At 36.0% G+C, this 16,004-nt stretch overlaps 1 protein-coding gene across 2 annotated transcripts in view; it reads left to right on the top strand.

The window, feature by feature from the left end:
* baz2a (bromodomain adjacent to zinc finger domain, 2A) overlaps positions 1 to 9,180 on the top strand; it is a 116,335-nt gene extending 107,155 nt beyond the window's left edge. For both annotated transcript variants that reach the window (XM_053482655.1, XM_053482656.1), the window contains 2 exons: positions 144 to 287; positions 477 to 9,180. In XM_053482655.1, the coding sequence (XP_053338630.1) occupies positions 144 to 287; positions 477 to 633 (301 nt within the window). In that variant the 3' untranslated portion in view covers positions 634 to 9,180. The remainder of the gene's footprint in view (positions 1 to 143; positions 288 to 476) is intronic.
* Positions 9,181 to 16,004: the final 6,824 nt, after the last annotated feature.

A 16,004-nucleotide genomic window follows, 5' to 3' on the forward strand; every position in this document is an offset into this window, starting at 1 on the left:
GAGCATTAATAATAGTTGGGACAGGAATAAATATAGGCTTATTTTTCTGTGATATTAATGTTTAAAATTTGTTGTGTTAAAAAAAGGCAACAAACAAATAAACATTCTAAAATATATTGATTGTATTGGTGTGTATATCTCAGGATCATTCTTATGGAGATGGAAGCCCATCCTGATGCCTGGCCTTTCCTAGAGCCTGTCAACCCCCGACTTGTACCTGGGTACCGCCGCATCATTAAAAACCCTATGGATTTTTTAACAATGAGGGAAAAGCTTCTAAAGGGAGGGTAAGATAAGACAGAGATAAACACTAATGATTTGGTTTATTATTTTCCAAAGGTTTCATTTTCATTATGCTCAGTTACATTCTGTTATTTCAAACAACCAATCTGATTATCTTTTGAAACACTGTGTTTTATATGTCAAATTTTAGCAATCTTTTAGTAACTTTAGTAAATGTTTTGTTCTTGCTGCAGCTATTGTACTTGTGAAGAGTTTGCAGCAGATGCTCAACTGGTCTTTAACAACTGTGAGCTCTTTAACGAAGATACATCAGAGGTGGGCATGGCTGGACACTCCATGAGACGTTTTTTTGAGAGCCGCTGGGCAGAGTTCTATTCAAACGTTCTATAAAATATATATACTTTTTTTCTTTCATTGTGCCATCCTGTTTTTTGTATATTGTTGCTTAGGGGCATAGTATTAAATTAGAATTCTTAATTTAATTTCTTTTAAAGAAAAAAAACATAGGAACTGAGGCGTATAGCACACTGCGGGTAATTACTTAATGATGCTAAAAGAAAAACTTGTTTTTTTTTTTTTTTAAATTGTGCCATCACACTGAAAAACAACAAAATGGACTGGGGTGCACCATTATTAAAAATGCCTAATTATACACCACTTCTTCATTTCTATTTATAACTTAACTGTTTCATGTTTGTTCTTTTGGAAATGATAAAGGTATGTACTGCTTCTCTGGGATTTTGCGTACTATACTTAATTTATAAATTTTTACTACTACCTTTTATTAAGCACTATACAGTTATATCTTAAGTTTCTTTTTCAGATATATTAATTTTAATCATGCAGCCGAAGTTGCAACAAATGTGATCAAGTGACAGAATCCCATTACCAAATAGAGTGCATACTTTGGCTCTCCAAATTGCGAAAAAAAACATATAATAAATGTGGAATCATTTCAGTCAGCATACCCTCACCCTGAATTTGTGCTGCTTTACTAACAAAAAAAACGTTTTTGTCCAATGTTTTACACTTAACACCAGGACACAGGATCAATGCTTCTGCTCATCTGGGTCAACATTACAGCATTGTCAGACATTCAAATTATCCATCCGTTCATCTTCAACCGCATATCTAAAGTCATGTCGTTAGGGTAGCAGTTCCAGCAGGGAACCTCAAACTTCCCTTTCCCCAGCCACCTCAGCTAACTATGACTGGGGAATCCCGAGGCCGAGATATAATCTCTCCATCTACAGTAGTCCTTGGTCTGCCCTGTGTTCTCCTTCCAGTAGGACGTGCCAAGAACACCTCCCTAGGGAGGCGTCCTGGTGGCATCCTTACTAGATACCCGAACCACCTCAACTGACTCAGTTGCATGCAAAGAGTTTCTCACGGATGACTGAGCTTTTCATCTTATCTCTAAGCAAAAAGCCAGAACGGAATCCGCATTGTTCCTCGTCTGAACCCTCCTTTCCAGCACCTTAAAGTGCACCTCCCCAGGGAGGCTGAGTAGTGTAATACCCCTATAGTTGGCACACACCCTCTGGGCCCTCTTTTTAAAAAGGGGAACTACCACCCCAGTCTACCACTTCTTAGGCACTGTCCCAGGCTTCCACGCAATGTTGAAGAGGCGTGTCAACCAAGGCAGTCCCTCAACAACCAGAGCCTTTAGCATTTCCGGACGGATCTCATCAATTCCCGGGGCTTTGCCACTGTGGAGTTGTTTGACCACCTCAGTGACCTTGCCCAGGTTGATCAATGCCAACCCCCATCATCCTCCAGTTCTGTCTCTGCAAAAAAGGGTGAATTTGTCAGGTTTAGAAGTTCCTAAAAGTGCTCTTTCTACTGCCTGATTACCTCCTCAGTCAAGGCCACCAGGTTCAAGGGAACCAACCTTGCTGTACACAGCTTGGTTGGTTTCCCGTCTCCCCCTCCTGGAGTGCCGGATGGTTTTCCAGAAGCACCTTGGTGCCACCCAAAAGTCCTTCTCCATGGATTCTCCAAACTCCTCCCACACCCACTGCTTTGCCTCTGCTACTGCTGCGGCTGCTTCCTTAGTTGGTCAGCTTTCCTAACCACAGGTGTCCCCCACACTGTTTGAGGGTTACCGCCCCTTAAGGCAACCAGAAGACCACATCTCAAAGCTGCAGCTTTAGCAATAGAAGCTTTGAACATTGACCACTCTGATTTAATGTACCCAGCTCCTACAGGGATGCTGGAAAAGCTCCGCTGGAGATGCGAGTTGTAGGCCCATTTGTCCAATTGGACAGGGGCCTCCCCTAGACGTTCCCAATTCACCCGCACTTCCTGTTTGGGCTTACCAGTTCTGTCCAGTGGCCTCCCCTGCCACCTGACCCAACTCACCACCAGATGGTGATTAGTTTACAGCTTTGCCGCTTCTGCCGCCTGGGTCTGGTTCGTCGAGGCCCTCGGCCTTCACTGCTACCCAAATAAAAGCGCCCCCAACCACTTTGGTTTCTCTCATAGGTGGTGGGTCCATGAGATGGGGGAGAACAGGGGTCCACGTTGCTCTTTTGGGTTGTGCCTGGCTGGGCCCTGGCCACAAGACGCTCACCAGACGCTCGCTGATGGCCAGACGTTCACTGATGGACACTTGTTGACGGCCACGAGACGCTCGCTGATGTGAGTGCCTGGCTTCAGACATGGGCCCTGGGCTTCCTCCGGGCATGGTCTTTTTGCTCCCTCCTCTTTTTGCTCCCTCCTCTTTCATGGGGTTTTTTAAACCATAAAGTATGGTTAGTCTGGCCCCACGCCTGAGACCACTTTGCGTTGGGAGACCCTACCAGGAGCACATGACTCCAGACAACACCACTCCCCGGTTCATGAGGGCACGCAAACCTCTCCACCGCAATAAGGTGATGGTTCATTAAATCAGTTAAATTTTATTTATATAGTGCTTGTTTAGCAAAGGACAGCTTTACTGGGAAAAAAATCTGGATATAAATTGGAAAATTACTTTATAGCTTTATTATTTTATCCCAAACGAGCAAGCCAGAATTGTGCTATCGATAACAGGAAATGCATTTTAATTTTTATGAGATCCAGTTTGTTAAGACTACTCTTTGTTCTCTCATTTATGGCAATTAAAGACCTATAACTATTAGAGCAACTGCTGTCAATTTTATAGCCATCTTCATGGTTTCTAAGCGGAGCTGTACTTGGCATGATTGGGCAGGTCAAAAGAGCAGAAGGAATCAGGTTAATTGCTATCATGTGTAGTGGCATGAGTAGCTCAATGAAGGGGGAGGGTGAACTCAGCTACCTACTGTACCTGAAAATGACTGTTATCCCACTAGTAGATTTTTCTTCCCTTATGGCACAGGTACTGTATATTCCAAGGCAACAAGCTTAAGAAAATCAAAATTAAGCTCAAATACATTGTATATATAATATTCTATGAACATAAGACACAATTTTTACACATGAATTAGCCACCGCAAAGTTCTGACCCTAACCTTGGAATTTAGTAAAGAAGACTATGGATTGAGTCCACTGTCCCATCATCTATACAAGATATCAGCCAAAATTGCAACCATGGATGGAAATACCTGTTGTGATGGTGCATAACATTGTCAAAACAATAACGATGAAAATGTGCACTGTAATCAAAGTGACACATATTTATTTATTTATTCATTTTTGACTAGCTAGTGTGTTAAATTTTGATTATACACAAGGATGCAGAAAATGTGTATTAGCACTGTAAACTATGTGAACCTTATATAATATACTGCCCTAAGTACCTATCAATTGATGGTTAAAGTATTTGTAGAAATAGTTAAATTTAGACAAGCTGATCAGCTTTAATGTAATCAGTGATATTATTTCAGGTTGAAGCCCATGTATATGTCTGCCTATCCTTCTGTATGGCAGAACCTCTGCTTAACTTGTTGATTCAAAGAAATTACATTTTGTAAGGTTGAGTAACTTATGCCTTTTTTTTAAGTTAAATTGTACTTCTTTTGTTGTCAGCCAAATACTTGTACACTTGTACCCTGTTCAGTAATCAGAGAGTGAATCACAGATAAGAAATCCTTAAAATACTGTAGATCGGATAAAGATTATGTTTTCTTAAAATGACACCAGCTCATTAAAATTCACTTATACTACTTCAGCACTTTTATTTCACTGGTGAAAATACCAATTAATTTCAGTAAAAATATTAAGTTTATCTTTTCTAATTACAGTGGAACTTTGGATTGCGAGTAACTTGGTCTGCAAATGAGTTGCACAACGAGCAAAATTTTAAAATAAATTTAACCTCGCTAAATAAGCAAGGTCTTGATAATCTGGATATATATAGGTGCATGTTTATTTCTTTTAATTTTAATGCTTATGGCTTACAGCTAACAAAAACCCAAAATTCAGTATCTTAGAAAATTAGAAAATTACTTAAGATGAATAAAAAAAATTTAACACAGAAAAGACTACTAAGAAGTATGAACATGTACAGCTCAATACTTGGTCTGAGCTCACTTTGGATGAATTACTCCAGCAATGTGCCGTGGCAAGGAGGTGATCAGTTTGTGGCACTGCTGACATGTTATGGAAGCCCAGGTTGCTCTGATCGCGGCTCTTAGCTCTTCTGCGTTGTCTGGTCTGGTGTCTCGCATCTTCCTTATCATGGTACCCCATAGATCTTTTATGGAGTTTTGGTTGAATGAGTTTGCTGGTCCATCAAGATACCATGATACTTAAACCATGTATTAAGACTTTTGGCAGTGTGGGCAGGTGCCATGTCCTGCTGGAAAATGAAATATTCATAATGCCTTGGATTCTGTGCTTGTCCTCTCTTCTTCCAGACACAGGCACCTTGATCTCCAAATAAAACGGGAAATTTACTTTCCAACAGTCCAATTCTTTTTGTCCTTAGCCCAAGTAAGACAACTCTGACATAGTCTCTGGTTCGAGAGTGGCTTGATGCAAGGAATGCGACAGTTGTAGCCTATGTGGTGGATCTTAAAGCACTGACTCCAGCTGCTGTCCACTCCTGTTGAATCTCCCTCAAATTTTTAAATGTTTAGTTTTACAATCAATTTAAGGCTGCGATTATTCCTGTTGTTATCCTGCGGTTATTTCATTTGCGTTTTTAGTTCAACTCTATTGTAGGGATTTTACCCATAGGTATATTTTTAAAAGAAATTGGATGTCTTTATTTATATTTTTACACACTCTGCACTTCTTTATATTTACAAAACCATTAGCAGAAAATAGACACATTTATACATACCTGCCCACTATCATGATTTTTGCATAGTGCACAATTTGCTTGTATAAATTTAAATTTTATTTGTCACATCCAGAGTCATACACAGTACGATATGCTTGGACAACTGCCCGTGACCTTATAAAAGACTGAATAGAAAGTAAATATAAAAAAGAAAACAGAAGGTAAATTTAACTAAGAAAGAATAAAATTAAATATTAAATTAAAATAAAATAACACAATTGTACAGTACAAAAAATACAATATAAGAAAAATATATGAAAAAATATGGAAAATAAGAAACAGCTGTACAATACAGAGATATAGACTTTATGGACTTTTTGTGTGGAAATGAAGTTGAATATAATTTAAATATACATTGTAAATTTTGAATGTTCACTGAATAAATCCAAACATAGCTTCTTACTGCCTATATAGAACAAAAATGCAGTTTAAAAATGTTTTATAAATGGACAGTGTTGCCATTGTTTTAACATTCTTTGCCATGTGCTTACACTGTTACCCTGCCCTGGTACATGCCCAGAAGCAATTTCTTTTTATTTTTATCCCAAATGAAAGTCAAAAGTTTAATTAGTCTTAAGTCATGAATTTTGTCCTAGGCATGTGTATAGTATGAAATAATGTGGGTTTTAATGTGCATGATCAGAAACTTAAAAACATGCTGGTTTGTGTAAAGTTTTTCTTAACCCCCATATCATCCAAATCACTTCAAACTTGTCTTTTTTGTTTGTATTTGTACCTGCAACGTTAATATTTGTGCTTTGAGATATTAAGATTTAAATTTTGCCCAAATTGCTTTTAAGTCTTATTTGTTGAGCCATTGTTTGTGTAAAAAAAGTGATTTGAAGTGATTAAGACGATAAGAGGAAACTAAATAAAAAAGAAACCATTCAAAATCAGAAAAACTGAATAAGCACAAATTATTATTTTGCAAGCACATATGATGCACAAACAAACTAACATGATTTTGTGAATTGTCTGATTATGTCGGGGCCAGCTTTACACAGTTTGAATTTTGAGACTAATTAAATATTCCGTTTGTGCTATCGACCAGTGATAATTGTCAGTTTTACTTAAACCAGTTACTCTGGCATTAACCTGGATTTTGTACAAAGAAAATGTAGCACAAGCAACCTTACTTTGAACATTATTTTCCTCCTCCACCCATCGCCATAAAATACTCCATCAGCTCAGAGTTGTGCTGAGATTGGCTAGGATTGAGCTCAATTATAGTGTGACTCATTTGATCTTTCACAGGGAATTTCTCTATGTGGCTCAGCTAACATTTTTCTTTACTTTTTCAATTATCAACTGCTTAAATTTGTCACAAATCTAAAACTTTTTTTAAGTATAGATTTCTATTTGGTTTCAATTCTAAACTTGATATTTTCAGGCATTTTCAGGCATTCAAAAAAAATCTAAGCATTTAAAATCAAGTTTTGTTTTCTGCTGATTTTATTCCATAAAACAGTAGGTTATTAAGTAGACTATGTACTGTAGGTTATTACTCTGTTTGGGAGTTTATAGGGATTCACATTAATCAACAACAGTAGTTTAATTCAGATTGCTGTTTCCATTAGCATATTTTTTATTGGGTTGAAGCATTTTTGTACAATGATACAATTTAACACCTTGTTCATTGTGAGCAGAGGTACACATATTGGAAGATTCACATGTGGTGTTTTCCCATCTGCTCATTCCATTGTTTAGTACCTATAGCAAAGTTATCACCTTGTGATGCTTTGCCTATAAAAACTGAAGCTGCTTATTTTTTTGTCAAGTTAACTGGCCTGGGTGGCTCTGTCAGGCCTTTACTTATAACCTGTTACTTAACCTTCTTCTCTAATCTCTTTCACTGCTGTCCACAAATGCATTTTTTATGAACTACTTAGGATTTGTACTAAATTTGTCACAAGTTTCATGATGCACTTTACCATGCAGTAAGAGACAGCACTCATAATTAGTGCAAATTGCATACTTTATTAAAAAAGGGAACCCCTCATCCAATTGTTAAGATGACTACTTATTAAGGCCATTAGAATTAAATTTTAAGGATATGAATCACTCTGTATTAAAAAGAGTATCACAAAATTCTGGTACTGCTCTTTACTGAGGATTACTAAATTACAGTTTTTTTTTTGTTTGTTTGTTTTTCCTGAAAATAAGAATTACTCAGAGATTTATTGCTAAGTTTTAGCAACTCTTTTAACTAAGAATACACTTTTAGCAGTGATTAATATGGGTTAGCTGGGAACAAGACATCTAACTTTAAAATGAGCATTATGGGAGGTCACTTAAATGCGTAGTGAAATCGGGGAGAAATATTAGATGTTTAATAATAAAAATAAGAGCTTTTGTAACAGTGCAAAGGGACCCCAAGGAATTGACACTAAACTGCTGATTAGCTTTAATAAAACCACTTATTAGTGCGGCTTATCAGACAAAAAAGGCTTTTTAATTTAATAGGGATCATAAAGAATGGACTGTGGAGCATTGTAAAAGGTCATGTGCACCAGGAGCAAATAAGGTTAAGAGCTTCGCTCAAGGGCTCAACAGTGACAACTTGGCGGTGGAGGGGCTTAAACCCTCAATCAGTAAACCAGAGCCTTAATCATCTGAGCATTGCATGCACATTGTATGAAATAGCTTTGCCCTCTGCTGTAGTTTTTATAATCTGTTCATAATTTCAGGCCATAAATCACTAGCAGTTTACTCGGGTACTGTGGTCCAAGACCATTTAGTGCTTTACACTGTAAGACAATAGTAGTATTTTCAAAATCAGTGTGAAATGTCACTGGGAGCTAATGCAGTGTGGATGAGATAGAAATGATGCGCTTTTATCTTACTAGCTTTTATCTGATACTAGTGAGGACTCTGACTGCTGCATTTTGGACTACCTGAAGCTTGTTTATGTTTGTGTTTAAACAAACACAGGTCATGCTGTAACCTCTCGCAGCCGGAGGTCTAGAGAAAGCTGATTGGCCAAATTCTTTCAGAGGGGAGATATTTAATGCTCCCACATTAATCACGGCTCTACATCCAATCAGGGGTGTCTGTGAGCTCACGTGCCCAAGCAGTTCGAAAAGATGCGGTTGGCTGGCGTCACATGGTTCAGAGAAAACACCTGATAGTCTTCCGCCCTCCCGACTGACTGGTAGTAATAGTCTTATTGTAGGAGCCTACTAGTGATGAGGAGGAATTGGATACCAAAAAAAATAAATAAATACATGGGAGTTAGAATCAAAAAAATCTCACATTTGGACTCATCAGACCAAGCCAAGGTTTTTCACTGACTCTAGGTTAATTTGTCTTATTTTTACTTTACAGCAGTGATTCCATCAGTTTGCGCTCACCCAAGTCATTGGCGATGTGATTAGCTTCACACACACAGTGTCTGCACGTACAAGCAGAAACACTTACCTGTCAGGATTTTTTACTTTATATTTTGTATAAATAATTTTTTATGTATTTATTTTTGTTGGGCTGTGGAACAAATAATTTGAGTTTCCGTTATTTCTTATTGGGAAATTCACGAGTGTTATGAAATACGAGCCCACTTCCAGAATGAATTATATTCGTAATCAAAGGTTCCACTGTAATGATTCCTTTGCCACAATTTAACAATGATGGGGTGCTGTAAATCTGCAGTTTCCAAGGCTGGTCATTCTAATAAACTCGATCTCTGCCGCAAAGGTAGCTCTTGGTCTTTCTTTTCTGGGACGGTTATCGTAAGAGGCAATTTTATCATAACGTTTGGTGGATTTAGTGACTGCACTTAAAATATTATATTTAAAGATTGATTGACGTTCATTCTTCACACAAATTAGAAAAAATATATACAGTAGTGTTCAAAATAATAGCAGTCCAACATCAGTAAAAAGACCAATAATTGTTTTTGGTAGAAATTAAATTTCTTTATGGGAAATATTTTGCTTATAGGTGTAGTGAAGTAATAGAAAACAACAGACCCAACAGTCATGACTTGCATGCACCTGATTCTGTGTAATTGAATCATTAATTGAAAAGGGGCGTGTTCAAAATAATAGCAGTGTAGAGTTTAATTAGAGAGGAAAATTATTCTGTGAAAAACAGGTGTAAAATAAATTCAAGGATAAACATTTTTTAAAATAAATGCAGAAAAAGGTTGTCATGTGCATTTCTCTCTGAAAATAAAATGGCTCGTTTCAGACATTGTTCAGAAGAACAGCGTACTTTGATTCAAAAGTTGATTAGAGATAGGAAAACATACAAAGAAGCGCAGAAAATGATATGTTGCTCTGCTAAAATTATATTAAATGATTTAAAATTGAGACCAAAACCAGAAAGCTATTAGCAAGAAGCCCCTGCAAAGTCCCATTGTTGAAAAAAAGACATGTGCTAAAGAGGTTACAGTTTGCCTAAGAACACATTGACTGGCCTAAAGAGAAATGGCACAATATTTTGTGTACTGATAAAAGCAAGATTGTTCTTTTTGGGTCTAGTGGCCCCAGACAGTTTGTGAGGCCCCCAAACACTGAATTCAAGCCACAGTACACTGTGAAGACAGTGAAGCATAGAGAGATAAGCATCATGATATGGGAATGCTTCTTGTACTATGATGTTGGGCCTATTTATCACATTTCAGAGATCTTGGATCAATTTAAGTACACTACCATTCAAAAGATTTAGAACACTTTCTAACTCCATGATGGTTCCTGATAATTATTTATTTTTACATTGTAGAGGAATGCTGAAGGCGTACAAAAAATGCATTAATCTCCTTTGAACAGTTGATATTAAGATGTTTCTGCTACTTATGCTCTGTAAAGATTTCATAACACCTCTAATCTGAGGTGCTGTTAATTGGTCATTAAGAGGCTGATAACTCTAAATGAACTTCTCGTCTGCGGCAGAGGTAGGTTTTGGTCTCGCACTCCTGGGATGGTCCTTATGAGAGCCATTTTTTATGGTGTTTGACGGATTTTGCAAATGCACTTGACAATACTGTTCTTGCAAGAACTATTACAGAAAGGCTGACCTCTGTGTCTTAAAATAACAACTAACCGTTGTTTTTCTTGTTGTTACGTAATTACCTAATTCCATATGTGTTCTTTTATAGTTTTTAAATCCCCAGTATTGTTGTAGAATGTAAAAAATAAACCACTAAACAAAAAAAAAAAAGGAAATTTGCAAGTGTTCTAAAACTAATGAACGGTAGTGTACATCAGAATACTTAAAGAGGTCACGTTGCCTTAAGCCGAAGAGGAATTGCCCTTGAAATGGGTGATTCAACAAGACAACAACCCTGAACACAACAGTAAGCAAGCAGCATCTTGGTTCCAGACCAACAAGATTAACGTCATGGAGTGGCCAACCCAATCCCCAGACCAATCCAATAGAAAACTTGTGGCCTGTCAGTAAAAATGCTGTTTCTGAGATTAAAAATGTTTCTTGGGCTGGAGTACCTGTTCAAAGGTGCCAGAAGTTGGTTGACTCCATGCAGCAAAGATGTGAAGCAATTCTCAGAAACCATGGTTATACAACTGAATATTAGTTTAGGGATGCACAAGAAAGATTAAATTTCAAGGATTTTTTTTGAAAGCATTTGTGTGATTTAAATGAAAAGTTATTATATGGATATGGAGCTTTACTCACTTTTTTCAACACACTGCTATTATTTTGAACACAACTGTATATAGATATGCTATGCTATGGTATAAATAATTTATATATTTTTTATATTAGAATAGATATATAAACAAAACTGTATCTCATGTCCTTGGACCCCTCCTGACTAAAAATTCTCATCACTGTTAATGAATGATTGCTGGGCTTTATTAATACTTTTAAACTTTAGTGTTGTACAAGAACTTTTAATTCTTGAAAACATGCAACATTTATTTCATTATTTTGCAGAAGGTTTTATGTTATGTTTATGTAAATGTAGAACACTGAGCTTGTATACAATTTGTTTTTGTATGTTTTTTCTAAGAAAAAAAACAAGCTTGTAAAAATAGCGATAACTGTTATAATAAAATTTAGGTTTTACACTGAAACTGTCCATGATATATATATATATATATATATATATATATATATATATATATATATATGTTACCTTATTTATCTATCTAGTTGTGGAGACACCAAAGGGACATTTTCCCTAAAACTGAATGTTGTAATGAAAATAGTACTAACATAAAACCACATTTGGTGTTTAGTGAATTTTAAATAATCCACAATGTGATATCTTTTCCTCCTAAAATGAAAAACACACATATTTAAAAGATGCCATTCAATTGAAATGTGTTAAATTGAAATATTGTGCATTTGTAGAATGTACTGCTAGCAGAAATAAAATGAGTAGTGTTACTTATTTGGCTTTACCTAATTCTGTTTTCTGTGCATGTTGGATGTTTTATTTTATTCTGCAAGTAAGATGGTTTATTCTGTTAGATACCATTAAACAGGAAAATGCCAAATTGTGCTGAACTTTAACAATTTGGTCTGTCACTCACTGTGCTCGTGATTTGTAAACATTATTTGTGTACTCTAGCATTATCTTGAAGAACAGGTTTGTGTCCAGCTATGTTTATGACATATACAGTAATACACAGATTTGTGCTTAGTATCAGGTATGTATGCTTAGGTATGTAGCAAAAATGTATCTTCAAATATTAATTTGTCTGAGCCAGAATGTTCTGATTCCCATCAAACAATTTTAGGTTAACTTTTTTTTTTTTTTTTTTTAAATAAAATTCTCAATTACGATTTTATTAGAACTTTTAAAATGTACAGTTTTCTGGACAGTGTTGTTGTCAAATAGTGTTCTGAGAACATTTCCACAACATTTGTAAAACATTTTAAGAACCATATTTGTAGGTTCCTGGAAATGTTTTAACAAGGCTTGAACAAGAAGTATTTAGGTTTATGGAATATATTTTTTTTTCTTTTTGACTAGTTTTTTTTGTGGAACTTTTAATGCCATGTTTTCTATTGTTCTGAAACAATTTTTTGTGTATTTTTATATGTCTACATTGCTGACTCAATTTAGAATGTGTAAGTGTAAATGTGTGGGGAAAAAAAGTAATATGGCTGTTCCAAATATATTTGTATTGTTTTATAAAATTCTTCCCAATAACGATTTTTGTCGTAGTTCTCCTAATTGTGTTCCCTGGTGAAGTCCCAAGGCTATGATATCTAAAAGATACCAAATTATTAGCATAATATTATACACTATACATATTACTGTATAAAGGCTACTTATACATATTACTGTATAAAGGCTACATTATACATATTACTGTATAAAGGCTACTACACTCCTCTGATCAAGCAATACATTTTTATACAGATGTGGCCACATCTGTATAAAAATGTATTGCTTGATCAGAAGAGTGTAGTATCCTTTATACAGTACAAGAAAAAAATGCTAATAATTAAGAATGCATGATCCCCCCCACAATTCGTCTCGGGGAGTGCTGCCAGATATCGCAATGTTACAATTTACATAAATGTGTTGTGCTTCACAGAATATCCGCCAGATGGCGCATGGAAGGACTTTAGACAATGAATTGTGTATTATTAGTAAGTCTAAAACAATAGGTTCCAATGCTGAAGCAAACATGAATTTTATTTTGTTTTACATTAGTTCTTTTATGATAAATGTGTGTATATGCGCTTTAAATTATGTTCATAATAATGAAATTAGATGTCATAAATCGTGCTTTTAAATTCATAACAGACAGGTGCAGCCTTTTTAGTCACTGCAACTGTTCTGCCCAAATTCCAACAGTTTCCCTTATTCACAAAGGGACACAACTCTGTATCAAGCCAATGGTAAAAAGCCAATGTTCAAAGCAGATCTACTACCTGGAAAGCAACCTCTCTTACTCTCATCCAAGTATGTGCCACCCTGTGCAGGGTAAAATTTTAATTCATCCTTGGTCCAGGCAAATGTCTCAATCTGCTTAAAGTCTGTTACCACTGTGCCAGTGCCAAAACATTCAAGTACAATAGCGTGATCCAGTGAACTTGTCCTCATCCACCTTAAAGCGGGTGACACATGACTGCATACCATGGCTCAAACAGCATTATGTTCGCAGATGAATAATTAATAAATAATTAAGAAATGTAAGTAAATATCCTAAAGGCTAATTTTAACAGAATCAAGTAGCCCTTGTCTTCAGGGTCAAAAATGACCTGCCATTATGTTAAGCAGCAATGGAATACCTACACCCCCACCCGAAAAAAATAATCTTTTTTTTTAACCTAAACTTTAATGTGACCTGACTTTAAAAAAAAAAAGAGGGATAAAAAATGAGAGCTGTACATCGCAAGGATACAGAGATTTTTCTTAGGTCATTTGGACTCCTTGCAACAATTACATTGATTAATGATTTATTTAATGGTATGGACAACCTGGACAAAATGATTTGAACATTTAGCAAGAGTGTGTCATCATGCAGTTGCTGTCATGATATGGAATATGATCGACCCTACCTAAATGCCTGCCAAACATGATTCCATGGCTACAATGGTATACAGTACCATTTCATTGTATACTGTGGAATAGAAATACACCTTACCTTATCGACTGCCTACTCACATGGTGTCACACATACACATGCAGCAGGCAGAACTAACTATTATTACAGAATTTATTATTATTATTATTATTGTTGTTCTTGTTGTCTAACACCCTAAACCATGACACCATAATATTTTGTAAGATGGTTATCATACAGTGGAAATCTCATACAGTTGCAATCCTATACTAATTACTGAAAGTCACCCAAATACTCCAAGGTTAAATGATTATTATGGAAGTGTAATTGGATCTGCATAATACTTCTTTTGTAAGTTGTTTTGTTTTTGTACTTTTTTCTTGTAGGGTGTCTTGTGTCCTCTTGAGTCCAACCACAGTTTACAAAGTTAATCCACAAAGTTAACATTGGTGTTGGTGGGATCAAGAATGCACAGTCATAAGTGCAGATGGCATAAGAAAGCCCTAGAAGAAGTGTGGAAGACAAATGGGGGCCTAGTCTAACCGTCTGGAAGTTTGTCTAAAAGTTCTTGACACTGTGGCAGGTGGGTTAGGACAAACGTACCTTGAAAATTCTGGGGACCAGTCCTCCCAGGATAACTTTTAAAGGTAGTACAGTCCATGAAAAGCAGCTTCACTGGTGTTTCAATGTGAATCAATGGTACCTATTTGCTCTGTAAGCAAGCTGGAGTGTGAAGCAAGGTAGGTATGCTCATAATAAAAAATTATCAGTGTAAGTGACCAGTTGCGGTAATTGAGGCCACTGAAGACATATGATGAGTCACAGGTAGTGTTAAAGCTTGATATCAGCAATGTACAGAAGCCCTTTGTTTTAAATGCCCTTTTCATTTATTCAAAAGCTTTATTTTGAGCTGTAACACTGGGACTCTAGTGAGCAAAGAAGCAGGGATTGGATGCATAACACCTTAAATATGGTAGAGTGAGTAATTTTGATCTGTGTGATTGCTGAGTCAAATGCAAGATAACCTCAGCAGATTCATAGTGACTACTAATTTTGCCATTAATTTGCCTTGAGTGTTTGTGAGCTGTAGGCAAAAAATGCAAAAAAAAAAAGGTTGTTTCAGCACCTATCTCTGTAGTAGTGTATAGTCTCATTGAAAGCAGCTCTTTGTATGCAACAGTAAGTATTCACTCTACTGAAAGAATCAATAACATACAATTGAAGTCATCAAAAATTATTTTTTAACCACTACACAGACTTCATGTTAACTTATCACTGGCAAATCAGCTAGGACACCTACTTTATGCATGCCACAAATATTTTTCCTTGCCTTAGTTTAGAGAGATTTCACTTACTGTATAACTAGAAAGATATTTGTGATTTATATGCAATCACTTGACCGTGCCTTTAAACAGACTGAAAATGTCAATGCTTTAGAAGCTTCCGATGGGTTAATTGACATAATTTAAGGTAACTGAAGATTTACCTGTGGATGTACAGTGTTGTAAAAAGGTATTTCCTCCTTACAGATAAAAAAAATATATATATATATATATTTTCCACATTTGAATAATTCAGCTCATTAAATGAAATTTACTATTACACAAGGATAACTTGGGTAAATACAAAATATAATTTTAAAATCATGATTAAATGTATTAAGGGAAAAAAATCTGTCCAAATCTCCCTGGGTCTATGTGAAAATGATACTTCGATTGCTAAATCATAAATGAACTGTGATTAACCACATTTTATGAAAAGCTGAGTTAAATTTCAGTTGCCACACTCATCCCTGATTCCTGCCATCCCTGTTGAAACAAGAACTCACATAGTTTGTCTGACAAAGTGGAGCTCTCTAAAAGACCTCAAACAACAATGCACCATGCCAATATCTAAAGAAATTCAAGATCATATGAGAAATAAAGTAATTGGACTGTCTGGAAAGGTTATAAAGCCATTTATAAGGAAAATTATACTTATACAAATGGAGAAAACTTGGAACCTGTGGTGAACCTTCACAGAAATGGCCA

The sequence above is a fragment of the Clarias gariepinus genome, chromosome 22 (assembly GCF_024256425.1).
Source record: "Clarias gariepinus isolate MV-2021 ecotype Netherlands chromosome 22, CGAR_prim_01v2, whole genome shotgun sequence".
NCBI classification, from domain to species: domain Eukaryota; kingdom Metazoa; phylum Chordata; class Actinopteri; order Siluriformes; family Clariidae; genus Clarias; species Clarias gariepinus.